Source organism: Pyricularia grisea (genome assembly GCF_004355905.1).
Source record: "Pyricularia grisea strain NI907 chromosome Unknown Pyricularia_grisea_NI907_Scaffold_2, whole genome shotgun sequence".
Lineage (NCBI taxonomy): Eukaryota > Fungi > Ascomycota > Sordariomycetes > Magnaporthales > Pyriculariaceae > Pyricularia > Pyricularia grisea.
In genome coordinates this window covers 8447187-8466387 of record NW_022156717.1, presented here as the reverse complement: position 1 = coordinate 8466387, position 19201 = coordinate 8447187, and the positions used below count along the sequence as shown (strand labels likewise).

The window sequence follows — 19201 nt, the reverse complement described above, 5'->3', positions numbered from 1 at the left end:
CCTTACCTTCCGTTCAAGTCATTGACGCACGATTCGATATTTAATCACAACGTCACTCATTCACCTACCTCCATCACACCCGGGCCAAAACTTATCAAGCCCAAGAAAAAAGTTATCGGCAGAACAAAACAGCAATCCCTATCGATCATGAGGGCAGCCAGTCTCTCACCGACCAAAATGGACATGTCGGAATTGACGTGCATCATCTCCAAATTTGACCCGCTGTCCGACTACTCTGATAGTGAGACCGAGATCTTCAAGCACCCCGTCCCAAGCCGTCTCCAAACGCTGCTCCGGCCATGTCTCAAACAGCCGCAGCAGCAGACATTATCCAGCTCAGCCACGACCGGCGATAACGCAGATGTGGCTGCCCTATGCTGCAAGACTGCACGGTTTGCAGCGGCGCACCTGCTAGCAAAATGTCTCGTCACGGGCAAGGTCGTGCCGACGCGCGAGGAAGAGCGTGCTGCCAGGATCGACGAGGATGGGCTTGACATGGGAACCGGGGATCGTCGCAGGCAGCAGAGGAGACAGAAGCGGGCAAAGCTACGCCAAAAGCAAGACGGCGGTGGCGGCAACCTCCTGGATGACGATTTGGCATTTCACAAGGGCGTAGGCCACAAAAAGGGCAGTCCCAAATTGAATCTAAGCTCGGGAACAACATCAACAACATGTGAAGGGTCGGTCTCGAAAGAAGCTGCCAGCGCAAGGGACAGGGCCATGGACGAACCCATCACGAACCTCGAAAGGGAAAGTTTCGGGCCGGAATATGAAAACCTGCCCACTGATGAGGAAAAGATATTGATTGAAGAAGACCCAGAGGAGCTGGCTCTCGATGAGACCCTGGTTGAGGCCTTTCGGAACGCCGCAATCAATCAGGGGGACGTTGCGCCGTTGCAGAGCCTCGACAGGTTTGCTTGGCAGAGCAGATGGACGCTGCCTGCGGCTGCGGATAACCTCGACTTGAACAGCTAATTAGTGACGAGGAGCTAGAATAGAAAAAAAAGTGCAATGCATAAAGATGCGACTAATATATCGAGTTCATGATCTGCAGGGCTAGGGGATGTTGGTTTTTCTTATTTTAGTCTCTTTCCATGCAAGCTGCCCTAGTATCAATCAGGCCATGAAAAGTCGCGAGTAATCTTCAAGTTTTAATTTCTCAGGAATCCCGGTATGCAATGCTGAAAAGGGAGTATAAATCCTTTTCCATCTGTCACATCCAAACCTTGGAATTACCATAGTCTTTCAAGTTTAGGTTCTCAGACCAGACATACTACCTTTTACTACCGGCACATTCAGCTCTAAACTCTTGTTCTGAATCGAAAATACCCACAATTTAGACTGTATTACTACTGTATTTTTTTAACAATTCTTAAAATGCAGCCTTTGGGGACTCTGAAAACCCTCGCCATCGTGACTTTTATCGTTCCCGCCGCTGTCACCCATCCCATCGGCACTGGCCTGAGTTTGAAAGACGACAATGTCGCCAAGTCCCCACATACGAATACGCAAACTTCTCAGCTTATGGGTCGAGGATTGGAAACTTGGTTCAGGCCCAAGGGTAAATCACGCGCGGAAAGAGGTAATATCTAGCCCCCACCCCATAAAGCGCTGTGGGACATGTGTGAAGCAAAAGAAAAGAGAAAGAAAAGAGAAAGAAAACAGAAAGAAAAAGCAAACAAGCAAAATAGGAGGAGGAACTACATTATAAAGTTAAGCCTCAGCTGACTGACCACCTTCCCTTGACAGGGTTATGTGAATGTGGCAGATGCGTCGAAAATAATTTCAGATTTACCGCCGACAGGTGTAAACAATTGGATAGTATGCCGCTGACAGACATGATAGGTAATACCCTGGCGGAAGTGCCGGCCGCAAGTGAAGTGTATAGGGCACGTGTAGAGCACACCACGAAGGCTGTGGAGAAGTTGAATGGTGTTGAACTGCCTTCAAACTGGCCCCATCAGTGATCAGTAGCGAGGACTTGTCCTACCCAGACGGAGGTTGATTGAAGTTAATCTGTTTTCGATCCTTCGTCATGTTTTGGAGCTTGTTTTATTGCTTGCCGGTGGCTGAAAGCTCGCGTTGCGTTGCAGTCCGATACAGTCCCAAGGACGGTACCAAACCCTGGCGTTAACGTCCCTACAGGGAAGTTGCAATTTATGATGAGAAAATCTTTGTGTATAAACCGCCACGTCATTGTTCTTAAAATATTTGCACGCATTGTACCCACCTGTATTTGCGTTTTTATGCAATAATCCATCTAACATTGACGGGACTGCATGCTTTGTTTCTGCTTACCTCTTGAGGATTGGGAACTCTACGTTGGGCATTTACTTTGTCAAAGGGGACTTGGATGTTTTGATTCTCCTGGTGCACAGCAACTGTAACCAAAATCTTTGTAAAAATTTTCAGAGAAGAGAATTCCATCAAATAGCTTTACAATCCGCAAGTAGAGCCTTTCCGGGTGATTTCGTCCTCGGAGACGCCGCGGCTTTTTTTGGAATTTCTTTGCCAGGTTCATTTAGCAAGCGAAAGTTCTTCGCTACAGCTTATACTGCATCTGCCATCAAAGTCGTGTTGGTTATTCATGTAACTATTAAAAGGAAAATTCCTGGGGGAATCCATGCGTATGATGATGGGGGCTATTCGGGGTCCACCGGGGAACGGAACTAACGAATCTTTATAGTGTTGAGTGGATTATTAGCCTAGTGAACCTGAGTAAGCAAAACAAGTGAACTTGATTTACAGATCTGGTATTTCAAGATTAGGGTTAGCTTTGAATTTTGGGAGAATCATTTATCCATATTAGTTTACCTGAGAGTAAGTCATTTTAAAAGCAAAATAAGTCTTGTACTTGATTTAGTATGGCATTAATACCAAGTTAAGCTTTAATCAAATGTGAGTTAGTCCCAAATTTCCGTACTTTTGAGCATTATGCATCAGGCTTCATTCAATATTGAGACTACCTAGGTATTTATTGTTCAGACTCCAGAGATGTCCTCACTTATTTATCTGTCCAACCTCCCACTTTCGTCCATGACCAACTGTTTAAACAACAAAGCCATCTTGCCTCTCAGGAACTTCTCTTTTTCCACTTGTGCATCAAACCACTCTTCATTCGTTGTTTTATTTCGCAAACCGCCCTGCCAATTCATAGCATCTCGCAATGCTCGTCTCCGTCATCGTTTCAGCCCTTTTATTGGGTCCTTCTTTCACCATGGCTCGTCGTTACGTCGATCGAATTGATGTCCGCCCTCCACACATCATCGCAGCATGCGATGGGTTTCGCATCGATTGTGTCGCGGCCCAGAACGCAAAGCTCGCTCCGGTCAAAGCTCTCTTCCGTGGATACCAAGATCCTTACGGAGCGACATTCACAAACTATGCCGATTCGATTGAATATCACAAGAGATTCTTAATGGGCCGACCGTCTTGGCTGTATACTGTTTTCATTCAAAACCACCAACCAACGGACTTGAAACACCAGGCCGACATATCTGGCGCCAAGTGGAAAGATGTGACGTCCTTTGCGGCAATAGATGTTGACGGTAAAGATTGGGATACAGTGACGGAGTTGAAGGATCATCCCGTACAAAAGGAGGTTTACCCGGATGGCAACAACCCACATCACGAGTGGAAATAGTTGAAACACTATTGCTTTCCTTTTTGTTTGACCTTGTTTTCATTCATCCTTTCCCCTCTTATTCTTTTTTTCCCCTTTCCGAATATCTCTGTTATGGCGCTGCTGTCATGGCGTAACTGGCGGCCCTGCGCTTACTGCGGTAGCAGATCGGCCCTTACTGGCCTTGCTCTTTTACAAGAAGGAGTGGGAAGCTCCAAAAGTCATGGGGGAGAACCAGACAAGTATTATTAGTACTGAGAGAAGATAGTCTCAACACATGCTTCCCCCATATGGCTGTTGAGTGAATAAAATCCTTCGCGCTTTGTATCATATTTTGCCAGGTATCCGGTTTGTGATCTTTTTGTGAACATAACAAATTCAGGAAACTGAACCGCTGCTAGGCTACCCAGAGAAATATCTCTATCAGCTATAGAAAAAAGGGGTGTTTCATATCCAGTTGCCTGTCACCCAAATTCTTGTAATCTTTACGGAGATACTTTTCCCAACCCACACAACAAAAAGAGGTATCACATGTTTAAATAGTGCGAAAACCAAAAAAAAAATAACCCACCCTGCATACTTTCCTACTCTCCCCCGTAGAAAAAGAAAAGAAAAGCATGCCAGAACAAAGAATCCAGGAAAGTTTGAAAGAAATCACACCTCCTCCTTTTGCCTGCCGTATGCCTTTTCTCCCGTCAAGGTCCGACCGCCCAGCGTCCGGCTTTCCGAGTCGCTGGTCAGGGCGACGCCGCTGAGGTTGAAGTAGGCGCCAAAAACCCTGCTCTCGAGGTCGTACTTGTTACCGGCTCCGTACGGCTGGTTCTTGTAGGCCCTGCGGCGGAACCAGACGCGTTTGGACCACTTCCAGGCCTCACAACCAATGAAGAAGAGCAGCGAGGCCACGAAAACAATACCCCACTCCCACGAGATGGGCGCGTGCTTGAAGACGACCGTGTTGATGACGGGGATGTAGAGGATGGGGAAAATGGTGACGAAGCCGGCCACGATGCTGAAGAACAAGAGCTTGTTGCGCCACACGTCAAAGAACCACTGAGTAAAATACTTGGTGGACTTGGGCTGCATGCGGAAGAAGGACCGGCGCATGTGCAGCATCTCCCAGGCGAGGAAGAGCGCGAACCAGGTGAGGGCGGCAAAGGTCGTGGCACGGGCGCGGTAGACAGTGTTGCACGCGTCAGAGTAGCTGTTGTTGCAGTTGGACCCGAGGTTGCCGTCGCCAAAGCCAAACATGACCAGCAGGAAAGCAGCCAGACAAAGCGCGGCCGTCCATAGGCCGTATGCAAACATGTCTGCAACGAGCTCCCAGGTGAAGATACCTGATTTCATCTGTTGCCGGGGTGAAATGTCAGTCGTGAATTTTATAAAGTGAAAGTGACTAACCAACATGGGAAGAACATGAATAAAAAGAGGACAAAGACAAAGACAAAAAAAAAGCTTACGTCGTGTGGTGGCCTGTCCATAACATCTGGTGCAGCAATCTCAAACCCAAGAGCCATGTCGGGAAGTCCAGAAGTGATCATGATAATCCACATGACCTCGACAGGCGCAAGTGGAAACACTGACAGACCACTTGCGTCCTTGAAAGCCAAACCGATCAAGAGCGTGCAGGCTTGTGCAATGTTGCAAGCCAGGACGTGCAAGACAAACTTCTGGATGTTGTCAAACATGCGACGGCCCTCTTCGACGGCGTTCAAAATACTGGCAAAGTTGTCATCGGTAAGAATGATATCCGAAGCCTCCTTGGCGACGTCGGATCCGCTCTCTCCCATGGCAATACCGACGTCGGCGCGCTTGAGCGATGGCGAATCGTTTACACCATCACCTGTCATGGCCACGAAGCGGTTGCGGCGGTGCAGAGCCTCAATCATGCGGACCTTTGTCTGAGGTGCACAGCGTGCAACGACCAGAGGCAGGCGTGGGAGGCGGTCGATTTGGTCGTCGGTGAGCTTGTCAAAGTCGCTGGCTGCCATGACCATGGTCTTGGCTACATCGGCCGAGATTTCGCCCATGCGACTAGGAAGAATGCCGACCTGTTTATAATTTTTTGTTAGTAGCCAGAATTAAAACACTTTACAAGACACGCCAGAAAAAACAAAAAAAAAAAAAAACCAACCTCGAGGGCAATAGCCCTGGCAGTCTCAGGATGATCACCCGTCAACATGTGCACGCTGACACCAGCCTGGTGGAACTTCTTGACCGAAGGTGCAGACTCTGGACGGGGCGGGTCATAGATACCGATGAGGCCCTGGAAGACGAGATCATGTTCAAAATCCTTGCGGTCGAGGTTGTCGTGGTTGTCTACCTTGCCGATGTTGCGCTTGCTGGCCAGTGACAAGACACGCAGACCAAGCTTGGCCAAAACCTCAAGGTTGGCAGTGATGTCCCTCTCGTGCTCTTCGGTAAAGGGAATTATCTCGTCTCCCATCTGAATCTTGTGGCAGGAGGGAATGACGCGCTCTGTGGCACCCTTGGTAAAGAGGTGAGTTTCGCCAGACTCGGTATCCTCAAAGATGACCGACATCTTCTTGACATCCGAGTCGAAAGGGAACTCGGAAATTTGATTCCAGCGCTTGCCTTCTCCCGAGAGGCTGAGACGATTCCAGTCGAAGCGGGTGGCAAAGACTTGGATAGCAATCTCGGTCGGGTCACCCCGGGCGTGCCATTCTCCTTCCTTGGTCTTGTGGACGGTTGCCAGGTTGGCCAGCGATGCAAGGTTGAGATAATCTCGCAGCAGAGGAGTGTCCAAGACTCGCTGCTTGGCCTGTTCGTTGGGGATAACCGTGCCCTCAGAGTCCTCGCCACGGAAGTTGATGTCACGGGGCTGCTCGGGACGGTGGCCAATATCGCCGACCGTGGGGTTGAACGGCTCGCCAGTCTTACTAACCGAGTAAGTGCCGTGTCCAGGGATCCAAGCCTTGCGGACAATCATGTTGCCCTGCGTCAGAGTACCCGTCTTGTCCGAGCAAATGTTGGTCACACCACCGAGGGCCTCGAGAGACTTGAGCTTGCGTACAATCACATGGCGCTGAACCATTCGTTTGGTACCGGCGGCCATGGTGATGGTCAGCACGACAACGAGCGAGGCCGGAAGCATGGCAACACCGGTCGCCACGGCATAGATGACAACTTCTTGTGAAGTGTCGAACTCATTGGCACCAAGGACAATAAGTGCGCAAACGAGGGCAGTACCGAAAAGAACGACGGCCAGCTTTGCCAGCTTTCGCTGCAGCGGAGTTCCGACGTTTACGCCAAGGAAACGACCAATGGCGTCCGTGACGGTCAAGGACCAAGCTTGCATATGACGTGCAACGCCAGCCGAGCCGTCTTCCTTGCGTTTGACAGGTCGGCGCTTCGAATCTTTGCCGCGGAGGGCAGCAGCGATTTGGCCGATTTCGGTGTACATACCAGTCGCGAAGACGATACCCCTCGCACGACCCTTGGTGACGGTGGATGAGCTGTAAGCCACGTTCAGCCGATCTCCCGGTCCCGTGTCTGCATCAAAAGTCTGGGTCGCTTCTTTACGAACCGGCAACGATTCGCCAGTCAAGAGTGCCTCGTTGGTCTCAAAGTTGACAGCTTCGATGATACGCACGTCTGCCGGAATAGTATCACCCGTCTTGAGCTCTACCATATCTCCAGGCACAATCTCAACCGTGGGTACCGTGATGTTGCGCCCATCGCGAACGGCCTGTGCCGTGGGCGAACTCAGGGAGCGAAGCGAATCCATAGTCTTTGCTGCCTTCAGCTCCTGTTGGAAGCCCACAGTGATGTTCAAAAGAATAACGGCCGCAACCACGCAGCCCTCAATGATGGACTCGATGCCGAACGATGCAGCCATGGCGAGGATGAGCACCAAAGTCATGGCGTTGGCCACCTGGGCAATCAGGATGTTCCAAGGTTTCACGCCTTCCTGTTCGCCAAACTCATTGCGACCATATTCCTCGAGGCGCTTCTTGGCCTCGACCGGAGTAAGCCCATCTTCTGGATTTGCCTGCAGCTCCTCTACAACTTTCTCTGTTACGAGTGCGTGGGCCGGCTGCGAGAGCGGCTTGTTGGATTGGCCCGAGACATGGTTGGCCAATGCCTCTTCGGCTGCTTTGGCCGATTTGCTGGGCATGATTGATCTGACGACGTCTCGATGCTGCTGTAAGCCTGGCAGGTGGAAAACTCAAAGTCGATCTATTTGCTTTCCATAAAATGGGGATAAGCGTATGGTCGTCAAATCTTGAGAGCGGAGTTTTATCAGGATTCGGCTGTTGTTTTGTTATTATTTAACAATATCGTTGTGGCATGGGGCTGGGCTAAGTGTGTTTAAGGGTATAGCATCGAGTAAGAGTCCTCCTGAATCTGCGGGCGTGTGACCTGGCCGGTGTTCATCTGGTCTTCTCTTCAGTCAGGGGCTTGACAGGAGAGTAAAGTTCGGAAGATCTCCAGAAGCAGAAGTCTCGAGATCAGGAAGCCTAATGACCTGGGGAGAAGGCGCAGTGCCGAGGAAGAGAAATGAAAAAAAAAAAGAAATCGTTAAAGGGCGGGAAGGGAAAAGGACCCTGGTTTATTTTGACAGACGAATGGAATGGTCATCAAGTAACAGAAGGATGGGCAAAGGCAAGTACATGTACTTGTCGTAGCAGCAAGTAAGCTCGCCCTTTAGACAAAGATGGATACTATTCTGTATCTTGGACCCAGCACGCCGATCCGTCGTTGGCGGATACTTACCTAGGGACTGACTGGGGTGGGTAGCTAAAAATTCCTACCCCCTGTCCGGTGCGACTCTGGGCATTTTCTAGGTATGACTTCATACTGGGCACGTTGCCCGCCACTCGGGGCTTGTTGCAAGTATCTTGCCATAACGGTAGATAAGAATGACAGTGCCAGGGATTATTTTGTGGGGCAGTGAAAGGCAGAGAGAAAAAAAAAAAAGAAAAAAAAAAAAAAGAAAAAAAAGCTGTCGAACCCCAAGAGCTTGATGAGACCTGGACAAAGGCTTGGATGTGGTGCTTCTGAACGTTGGCGCAGAGGGGCACGCGAGCACGCAACCGAGACGGCTTACTGGGTCGGCTCTCAAGATGCATAGAGGTACCTAGTAATATGCCTCGTCGAGGAAGAAAAACATAAATATGGTCGATATTTGGTTCCGGTCACGGTAAGAGCGTGTAGCACAAGCACGGATCCCCGTTGAATGCTGCGGACCTGCGGTACCGTGTGTACTTACTCAACATACAATAAATGCTCAAGGCACACTGGCAGCCCCTCGCCGAGCTGCCAACTCCGGTCTGCCAAGCCAGACGCCGAGCCTCCCGCCGAGACTCTCGGCTTAGTGGGCCTCACGTTTTCTCGGCACCAAGACCACTTGTTAGTGGCCAAAGGTGTACAGTGGATATTGATGGTGAGAAGAATTGGAGAAACACTGGAAAATACCTCGACTACCCGTGCTGCCGGTCTACCCTGCTGAAGATTGATCGCCATCAACTGGACTTGTGCTATTCTTTTGTGGGTTAATAAAAGAGTAACGGCCAAGGACAAGGACATACTTATGATTCGTAGTGTTGGAAGGGGGCAAAAAGCTAGGTTATTAAGAGCATGCAAAGTAGGTCTAATTCTGACGTCGGAACAAAGTGGACAACCAACTGTTGCACTAAAACACCGTCAAATAACGACAGCTCTCGTTAATGACTAATGCCAGTAATTTGGGTAAATATAGCCTGCAACACCAACCACTTCTCTGGCAATGGTTCCTCTTAGTCCAGACCAGGCGGAAGAGGTCGGCAAAACGGCACAGACCAGGTGCGGAATTGGACTCAAACCACAGTATATTGTATGTAGTACTGTAATGTTGAAACACACACTTCCTACGGTGACGAGGCGACTCTAGGACGGGTCGAGTAAAAAAACCCGTCACGACGCCGAGCTTGTTCAACGATTCCTGCCGCTTGGCGTGGAGGGCGAAAGACTGGGCGGGCGTCTTGTCTTCTTGGTGCCAAACGAGGGGTGCAAGGGGTGATTGATCATTGCACTGCAACAGTGGGTACGAAGTACGATACGGTGCGATTGCGGCATTTTGAGACTGCTGTGTTGATTGGTACAACGGCACAATTAGTGCAGGTCGAGTTGCCGCACTACTGCAAAAGAGGGCTTCTAGAAAAAAAGCGTGCAGACAAGGGATCTACTGCGTAGATAGGTGGAGAAGATTACGATGGGAAATGAGGAGCGGAAAAAAAAAAAAAGAAAAAAAAAAAAAAACCCCCCCCGTAGTGACTAAAACCGATGAGTCCGCCCACTCTGGTTGGTCATGTAGGCGCGCCGAAAATACCTGAAGGACCCATCCGTTTGGCCACCGATTAGAGCTCTGCTTCAAGGCCTGACTACACTAAAATTTCTTTTTGTTTATCGGCAACTAGCCAACCACAACCTCGGGCGTCATTCTCTTGAATCGGGGGAAAGGAAACAAAGTGGTCCAGCCAAAAACCCCAAGACCCGAGATCATGTTCCTAAACAACCGGTTTTCGGACCCTGAAACAAAAGTACCTATAGTAGGTGGTAACGAAGGAAAAGACCCTGTTGCCTTGGCTCAAAAATAAGTAGCACGTGGCCGCCCGTCGCCGGAGTCATCCTGGCTGGTACTCTTATCAATAGAAGTGGGAAGGTCACGATACCTTCAAGTCAACAAGCATTGCATGTTAGTTCCCCAGTTCAACCATTATCTTGCCAAGAAGGGCCAAGGAAAATACCCATAATCTTCGGTCAGTGTTTACGGACATACGCCGTTTCTATTGGGAGAAATGAAACCAGAGAAAAGTGAATTTGTGAATGAAACATAAACGAGTATCTTTTTTTTTACTTGGCTCTCCAGGACGCCCGTATTGTTTTGTTGCTTCTGATTGAGATGTTTCTGCGAGATGTCGAGGGGGGGTTGGTGATTTCCCCATACTCGGACCTCGCCGTGGAGGGGCAGCTGGAGGGGGGTCTTGAGGTTCAATCTGGGCCCTGATTATTCTGCATTGTGACGCTCATCGCAGCTAGGCTTGGGAAATTTCATTTCAGTCTTGACCAGCAGCATTCCCACGGGGCGACGGCAATCATGACGATATAGTCGAATCAGTAGAGGCACGCCATGAATCGAAGACAAAGACTTGTTGGCGGGGTCGGGAGTCGTTCGTCTGGTAAAACCTTGTTTCTTGGGGTCGCCGCCTGTCATCAATCCGCTCTGTATGTATACGTGGGGACTCTGTGGTGGGGTAGCTTTTCTTGGGTGACGTCGGCGCTGCCAAGGGGGGCTGTGTGAGAGCGCTACTGCGGGACAGATTGGTCCCAACGGCTTGGCTACCTACCTACCTCCATCCTAGGTAGGTATACAGTCAGTACATACCTTACTTGCCTAACAGGTGCTAAACAGGATCTGTTCCCACCACCACCGCACGGTACTCTGCTATGAAGCGAGAAACCAACACCGCCGCGGAGACGATAAGAACAAAAAATGATTTGTTATCATTTCGTCTCTTGATTCTCTTTGTTTCCATGAAACTGAAAACGCCAAGATATGTAACACGCTGATTCCCACAGCAGGACAAGGGTTTGCCGCTCAAGCTACTTGAAAACCAACCTTCGTTATGGCTTGATGGTTAATTCTAAGCCACTCCTCGGATCCGGCCGTGTAGTGCGTGGATGCTTCTCTACCCTGGTCCATCCTAGCTCCTTCCCTTGCTACTGTAAAATCAGCCTCCAGTGGTCGGTTTGTCTGTCCTGCCTCAATTTTGGCTCTATTCCAGTTTCCCTATTTGCATATTTGCATATTTGCAGATGGCTATAGGCACGTGACAAGTCAGATCCACAGTATAGATTCCTTTACCCATCCTTGTCATTAACCATTTTGTGTTCCATCATAACTGGCTCCATCCAGGCATGTGGTCCTTCCAATCACAGTCCAAGTCTCCTACCAAGATCTGGGTGTTGCAATCACGCAATATCAAGCTAAACCAATAAGTTGTCGACCGCAGAGCGGTGAGTGCGTCGCCAAGTAGATATTGTTGTGGAACAAACTCCTCTTTTCTTCTGTCGGCCGCTCGGTGAGATTGCAAAAGTGCAACAATAACACAGTATCCTTGATGGCAAATGTCATCTTTTCTGGAGCCAAGCCTATCTTCTAACTCCAGTGTACAAGTGTAAAGTCCCAAGTGCATATTCAGAAGGTGAATGATTAGTCATCTCTAATGGATAACTGCCGTACGCTTGCCATGTACACCCGTACCTATGTGGGGAATTAAAAATGAGTTCTCTCCGGCTCCCGTGTAGATTGTAGTAGATAGCCGCCCTACCCGTTCGGTCACCGCCGTGCTTACCGGAGTGCCCAATTGTTGCTATGATTCCAGGGGTTGTCACTATGGAGTGTTCCACTCTCCGCCTTTCAAAGAGATGTACCTGACGCATGTTGGAGTTGCTGCATGGTTCTGGACACTCGACTTTAATTTGACTCGATATGTGAGAAGGTGACTTGTTTCTTCTCGTTCTTTTTTGCCTAATACCCAAAAGTCATCATCATGATATATATTACCAGCATGCCTTTAAGGTACCCGTGTAGTGAAATGGTGGTGGCGCAACTGTTAATCCGATTTGCATCGAGTTAGGAGATCCTGTTGATAGGATTAAGGGTGCCCATAGCCCCGTTCGACTGGCTTGTGAACCAACGAATCAATTGTATTGATTGCTTCCTATTCTGTTGATTGAAGTGGTAAAGGTTACAAAGTAGGGTTTTACAACGAAGATTGGCCCTTTTATAGGGACCTAACCCCCTGTCGATTATCGATAAGTAATGCATACGCAAATGCATATAATTATGAACAGACAGACAGATTCAGAAATTTGTTATAAGCTCGGGCAATTTCCAATGCGGGATTTGTGTTTTGGAAAATTTGTATATTCCTAACCACAAGAAAACGCCGAGTTCAGAACACTGTCATCCGTTTGATCTGGGAGCTTGGAGGCTTAATTCCTTTCTTTTGAGTTAAACTCACTGCTCTGTTCCTTCTTGAACTTACGTGACTCTGAGGTGATAATTTATTGATGTGTTTGGTTAAGTCTTATCCCTTCAATGGGTTTATATGTTTGAGTTCCCTTCAGCTTTTAGTCACCATGGTGGACACCTACTTCTCACTCTGCTCATGTACATATTGACGTCAAACCTCACCAATAGTTGGGTACCAAGGTAAAAATCTGCTCAAGACTGGCGAATGGGTTTGGTAGTTGACCTGCGTGTTGGGGCAAGAAGAGATCTGAAACCTGTGGTTTTGGGCAGTCGTACATCTAAAAACTTACGTAGTGGTTACAGTGACTTCCTCCCCCTTTAAACTTGAATACACAAAACTGATAATCATGCACAGCCCCTTACGCAGAAGGAAGCGACTCGCCTAACCACCGCAAAAAGTGAGGTGCGAGATAAGGATGGCCTAGCTTTCAAAGGCTTCCAGAAAAGGCCAAATGTTCGAGGAATGTTGTGAATTTACCCAAGGGAACGCCGGTTGCATTCGTTAAGTAACATTCAAGCCACAGTTGACTTTTGACACTTTATAAAAGACCACGATATCCTTGATATTATTTAGCGCATCCGATGCGGTTAGTCCGGGCCGCTAAACCTATGTAAGCACCGCGGTAAATGGGTAAGGCTTCTCATTATTCATATTTCCATAAATAACAATTTTATTTATATGATTGAAAGTGACACGTGGAAGGTTTTAAAGGATACACGGATAACAACATAAAACGCCTAGGGGTACATCATTTGAAAGACGAGCATGTTGACAATTCAACGCGTTATTCTGTCAATCAAACCAATTAAATCAAGAAATACCCCAGTTTCACCAATTTCTTTAGTCCTTCAATTAAATTGAATATTATTTCTGACTCGACGTTGATTTGACTCTCGTATTCCCCTTTTCACATTTGTATATTAAGGTAGTCCAGGACTCGAATTCCTATACTTCAACTTTAATTGTGTTCTCATCATCTCAACTTTCAAGACCACGTCTACATGCAAATCATCTAAACTTTTTACCTTCATTTCTTTACTTGTTCGATTCCTTCTTTTATCTACCTACCGACCAACCAACCCTGCTCTTTTATTCGAATTCATTCTGTCACTAAATTTATTTTCCATACAACATACGATTTTCGCCATGCAAATTTCAATCCCTGCCATCCTTATGGTTTTAGCCTCGGGGCTCGCCCTTACAACAGCCAAAAAACATGAATATCTTACTTGTCTTTCCTCGGAAACTTTCGGCATATTTGGCCCGGATGGGGGTATAGTCAACGCGAATGCCACACGATCCGCCTGCGACTATGTAAAAGCCAAAGGACAATGCGACGATTGCGGATACGACGGAGATCACCAATACAAGGAAGTTTGCAAATCCAAAGGGAGCAAGCTCGACGGCGATCAATACAGCGATGCTTGTAAGATGTTCGGAGGATATGCGTCGCTGGACCTCGGTAAACCTTGAATCGAACCGACTCCCGGCGAGTCGGACAGGCGGTGTGGAGGGTCAAGGCGCAATAAAGGACGCCGGTGGATTCTCCCGCTTGCCTTTGCATATGACTATCAATAGTATGGACCTATTTGATATATTTTCACGCCTAGGAATTCAATACGGAGCTAGGACTCTTATTCTGTACGGATCGCAACAGGATTTAGGGCTGGCAGTTGCAGAACAATGCATCCTCTTGGGGTTTTCAATTTTTTTCACTGTTGTGGCTGGGAGTGAAAGTCTCGACAGTTGGAAATTGCTAAATAAGGCCTGCCAAAGCCTGAACATCTATTCAGACTGGCCTTGTCCGCAGGCCCGCAGGTCCACGGGTGCGGCGTATGTTCAATAGTATTAATGCATTTTTAAATAGTACAATGATAGCTATATAAATAATCTCAAAGTAAAACTTACAAAAACTCATGAGAAAAACAAAACTAAATATTGTCACTTGTGGCTGGAAAGTGGTCATTGACATTGCTTCTCCTCATACTTGTAGGTAGGGGCTAATACACGAGTAGTCTATATACTCTGCAAATACATTTTGTATATCATACATATTAGCGGCTTACAGCCTATCGCGTCCTTGCACGTAGCAAGTGGAGCTGCCGCCGAAGAGTCATTGGTGCAGTTCTGAGCTATCCAATCAGGCCTGAGATTCTTGAGCCGATTGAAGATAACTTTATCCCCTAGACGTGATTTCTCAGAGAATATGCATGCGGATTGTGGAAATGCTAAGGACATGGTTCACAGGTCGGTGTAATCCACGGCTATAATGCGTTGTGCCACACCTATAATCGTTTTCCTGCGACTGCTTCCGGTTTTCTGGCGTGACAATGTTCTAAAGCTATTTCGGCTATTTGTTGTCAGGAACGATTGGCTTGCGTGTCAAACAGTCGACGGAATTGACTTCTTCCGGGAGGTCAGATCGAGGGTATTCGAGGCTGGGCCAGCAGAGCTGCAATATGACGTGAGAGTATGATGCAATATTTTCCAGGCCTTTGCCGGGGGACGGAGTATCGGTGGCGCTGGGGACATTTCATATCCGGATATGCTCCCGGCAAAAAAAGGGCAAAGGGGGCCGTCTGGTCTAAAGTAAACTTCATTGAGAAGTTTGTTCCGAGCACGGCTCGATTCGAACGAATTCGGGGGTAGACCAAGGCAGAATGGCCCAGTGTCGATCTTGTGGATGGCAAGCGGAATGACGTTGATATTGTTGAAAGGCGGTCACACGATGAACCTCTTGGGAAGTGGTGCGACCCCAATCAAAGGTCGCCAGCCCGTAAAAGCAAGACCAGCCGTAGGAATGATTTGCTGGCCCGGCTGCTTCATGCACAACGTTTCCAGCGTGTCTTTGACCGTGCCATGCGATAATGGCATCTGTAGGGCAAGGATATGTCTCAAAGCCCACGAGAAGGCGTGGAATTTGCTCCGGGATCTTTGCAAGCTCCCCCAGGACATTTTTGGTTGGACTACAATGAGTGTAGTGCCATTGGATTGGCGCCCACGTCGATGACTTCTTCACCGTACTGCTCGCTGGTGAGGATTGCTGCTTCAGCCACTTCAGATCGTTTTCTTGATGATTTTGAATTGTTGATACTGGAGCCCGCCCGGAGAAGACTAGATACGGAAGTGTTATGCTGCTGCCGTGCGCTGGGTCCGCAGGCGCCGAGGCATTTCCTCTCACTCAATGAAGAAGAAACTGTTTACGTTATTTTCCTGTTTGAACTTTTGTAGAGTAAAAAGGCACAAACCGAGCCGCTAGTTTTGGAGAGTACCCGGTTTGTTGTTTATGTGCTCGCCATTGGCAATGAAATGCCGGATAATGAAGTTCACCGCCAAGTTCAAGTTAGTTTCAAGTCGACAACCTAACAGGTTACTAGGTCGAGACTAGTCTGACTAGTTCGGCCATTCTTGGAAGAAAAGAGAAAGAAAATCGAAAATAAAAATGCATTAAGTTTTCCGTCAAGGAAATGAATACTTTGTGTGGTCAACTGCTCCCATTTTGATAGCAAACCCAGTTTCAGCTTCATTGTATTCTATACACGACCATCTGAAAAGGGCCCCACCTCTCACTTCGTTTCATAATCGAGAACTGCTGATTTATCTTCGTCGTGGCTTTCACTGTGTCCTTCGACGCCCTTGTGCAAGCGGGCTGGAGGGACCGGCTTTTAATAACGGCAACGCCGGCATAAATTCATTCCTAATCGCGTGTTGCATATTTCCAAGCCGGGAAGTGATCATGCTCAGCCCTAGGCTAATGTGGGCTGCAATCGGCAATGTCCTCGACCGTAATTTTGCAGGGGAAGCGGTTGCATACAAGACGTAAAGGCGAGGGGGGGAAAGCCCTACAAAAGGCCTTAGAGTCAAAGGCCGGGGTCGGTACGTACTGATTAGCAATGGAATAGCCTCACATTCAAACCGTAATTTTTTCTGAGTCTTAAACAAATCAGCACCACTCTTCTGTTATAATTCACCTGCCTGGCATAACCAGTACGCAAAATTGCTTGTTGCGCTCGAGGTTGTTCGTTAAAGATTGAGGAAAGCAGCGCGGAATCAAAACCTCACTGAGGTTGGCTTGTCGAGACTTGTTGCACAATCTTCTCGCCGATTGGGCTGTACAGGGTTATCGCTGGTGTCTCACTTATGCTACTCTCTCTACCTCGGTGTCTACTTGCAATCAAGCTTTTCATGTAGAGAAGAGGGTAGACAAGCAAGGGCACCGTAGCGACAGAAATAACCCGGGCTTGACTGTAATGCAAGGGAAATTGCCTGACATAGAGACTTGATTTATTTTTGGGTGAACTTTATACCGCAGATATGTAAACTATGCTCACCAAGCTATTAAAACAATGCAATCTCAATCCCGCATGTGGATGATGATTTAAGCCCTTTATTATACAAAAGGAGCTTTCAAATAGTACTTGACTATCTTTCCGCATATGCCAGCCTTTTCAGGACACCTCATGTTTTATTGACAAACAGAAAATCTTGTGGTTTTGCTGCATACTGACAAATTTTATATATCCTTCTCCTCAGTGCTTTATTACTATCATCAAGATGCGTTGTCCCAGCTTCATCATGCTTCTTTCCCTGGCGTCCGGCATCTTCGTCCAGGGACGGCCTGGCAAGACCAAGATTTATGAGGAGCAGATCTCATCAGAGTGCATCAAGAATGAAATTAACATAAGGACTGGAAATTGCAACAAGTTCGAGTATGTTAGTTGCAGCGTTCAGAACTCGAAGAAGCAGGTTGGCAACGAAAAAGATATCAAAGATTGCGATTTCGACATCTCCTCCGACAGCAGCTCCGACAGCGACATGGAAGACGGGAAACGGCGATCCGGTTGGCGCAAAAAAACGAGCAATTTCTTTTCCCCTCCTACTCCGGACTCGGGTACACGCCGCTCCCGTGGTAGCAAAGTCCGTCGCACAGTGTCTTAACCTGAAAAGACAACGCTGTTTTCTTTTTATTATTTTGAATTTTTTTTATTCTGTTCATAAAAAAAGACGAAAAAAAAAAGAAAAAAAATCAGCACGCTCATTTTGCCACAATCTATCACCGCATGGGCTCAGCCGGCGGTCGTGCACCGTTTCTGTGTGAATTGGCAGCAGTTGACAAAAATTGGGAAAACTGTTTACGCGCAATTTTGGTTTACCTACTGCCAGCTTTCTTTTCTAACTTTTTGTCAGTGTCTACATTACCTAGCTGTGACCTGCTAGGTTAGGCTGTTGAGCGATTTGAAGTCTAGGGTGTTATTGGCAAACACCTGTAATTGCAAAGCTAAGCAACCCGACTCCAAGCGAGACAAGGTAATAACACTAACACGACCGGCGATTGTCTTTTGGCGTGCCAGGAATAACAATGCAAGAACGATGAGGCCGACGGCAAGGGCGGAAACGAGAAACCGATGAGGATGTCCTCCGAGTCTCACATTTTTGTAATGCTTCACGACTGTAGGTAGGTGTGTACACGTTTTCTGCATAAACAGGTATTATTTCCATATCAGAAATACTTTTCGAGCCTGTTGTGGCCACTGATGCCAGATATTTCAAGAGCCATTAGTCTGGGTGGGTTTGTTTTTGTATGGTTTTTCTTTACAGCAACAGAAGTAACCATTGGACATTTCTTCATCCTCACGACATATGCGTGCATTGTGTCCTGTTTTACCGCAATTACCACACTGCCGTTTCGTCGCCTGTTGCGTACTGTTTCCCTCCCCCTTTTCCACTTTTATTATTATGTATCGGACCCTCTGCGCTCCTCTACTCCAGCAAGATCTGAATTGTCTTTATATTAGCAAATATTCCCAATCGGATACGTGGTTTCTTTAGTTTTTCGTTTCGTTAAACGTTTCGGGGGTTGTTTGGTAATACGTCTTCGAGAAGAATAAAATAACCCTAGCGGACATTTGAGTTTCCAAAGGCCCGCCGAGAAAAGCATGATTCGGGGTGCGCTGTTTTCCCCCGTTTCATTCCCCTTGGCTCCCTCGCCTCGAACCGCACTGCTACAATAATCTTGGGCGAAAAAAAGACGGTTTGTAACGGAAAGGAAAATAATTGAGGCTAGGCTGGGACAAAATCTACCCTATTTGTACGTAAACAACGTGACAATCCTCGGCGTTGAGCTCCACTACAGCGCCTTCCTCTCTGGCCCAGCCCCTTGGCGGGGAGGTACTGTAAACTGCCCAAGGCACGCCGGCCATTGACATTAAGTCGTCCTGGTGCACTGGCCTCCTTGGGCATAATTCACGTTTTGTACTTGGGTTGAACGACAGCAAGAGTCGAATCCTTTAATAGCATCGACAATCTGGTGATTTGAATTAGCTTTAGTTCAATTACATACCAAAACTCGGTGATATTTTGTAGGGATTCTTTTGGCCCATAGACTTACGCTGAGATTCTTGAACGCGGCATTTGCGGAATAGTCGCAAACTCCGTTGGCGGCAACTCCCGACAAAACACCGGATGAAAATGTTGTACCACGGCAACATTCCTCCACAATCAAATTGACTTTGTCCTGGTTGTTCGTGTCGCCAGTACACTT

At 47.7% G+C, this 19201-nt stretch overlaps 4 protein-coding genes across 4 annotated transcripts; 3 read left to right on the top strand and 1 right to left on the bottom strand.

Moving 5' to 3' along the window:
- Positions 1-177: 177 nt before the first annotated feature.
- Positions 178-975, top strand: PgNI_05104 (uncharacterized protein; the record flags this gene model as incomplete). Its single annotated transcript, XM_031125143.1, has 1 exon — positions 178-975. The coding sequence occupies one exon, from the start codon at positions 178-180 to the stop codon at positions 973-975; it is 798 nt and encodes a 265-aa protein (XP_030984454.1).
- Positions 976-3217: 2242 nt separating this feature from the next.
- On the top strand, positions 3218-3643 carry PgNI_05103 (uncharacterized protein; the record flags this gene model as incomplete). Its single annotated transcript, XM_031125142.1, has 1 exon — positions 3218-3643. The coding sequence occupies one exon, from the start codon at positions 3218-3220 to the stop codon at positions 3641-3643; it is 426 nt and encodes a 141-aa protein (XP_030984458.1).
- Positions 3644-4012: 369 nt separating this feature from the next.
- PgNI_05102 (uncharacterized protein) lies at positions 4013-8161 on the bottom strand. The gene is made up of 3 exons (XM_031125141.1): positions 5754-8161; positions 5080-5670; positions 4013-4966 (listed from the first exon to the last, which is right to left on the bottom strand). Exons 1-3 carry the CDS (start codon positions 7755-7757, stop codon positions 4277-4279), a joined length of 3285 nt encoding a protein of 1094 aa, XP_030984459.1. The 5' UTR covers positions 7758-8161; the 3' UTR covers positions 4013-4276.
- Positions 8162-17214: 9053 nt separating this feature from the next.
- On the top strand, positions 17215-17598 carry PgNI_05101 (uncharacterized protein; the record flags this gene model as incomplete). The annotated part of the gene is made up of 1 exon (XM_031125140.1): positions 17215-17598. The coding sequence occupies one exon, from the start codon at positions 17215-17217 to the stop codon at positions 17596-17598; it is 384 nt and encodes a 127-aa protein (XP_030985590.1).
- Between the last annotated feature and the right edge of the window lie 1603 nt (positions 17599-19201).

Excerpts from the sequence above, each read along its gene's own strand:
- PgNI_05102 (XM_031125141.1), bottom strand. The coding sequence starts at position 7,757 with ATGCCCAGCAAATCGGCCAAAGCAGCCGAAGAGGCATTGGCCAACCAT. Across the intron at positions 5,671-5,753 it reads CCAGGGCTATTGCCCTCGAG|GTCGGCATTCTTCCTAGTCG; the intron begins GTTGGTTTTTTT and ends AATTATAAACAG. Across the intron at positions 4,967-5,079 it reads TGGACAGGCCACCACACGAC|ATGAAATCAGGTATCTTCAC; the intron begins GTAAGCTTTTTT and ends CCCCGGCAACAG.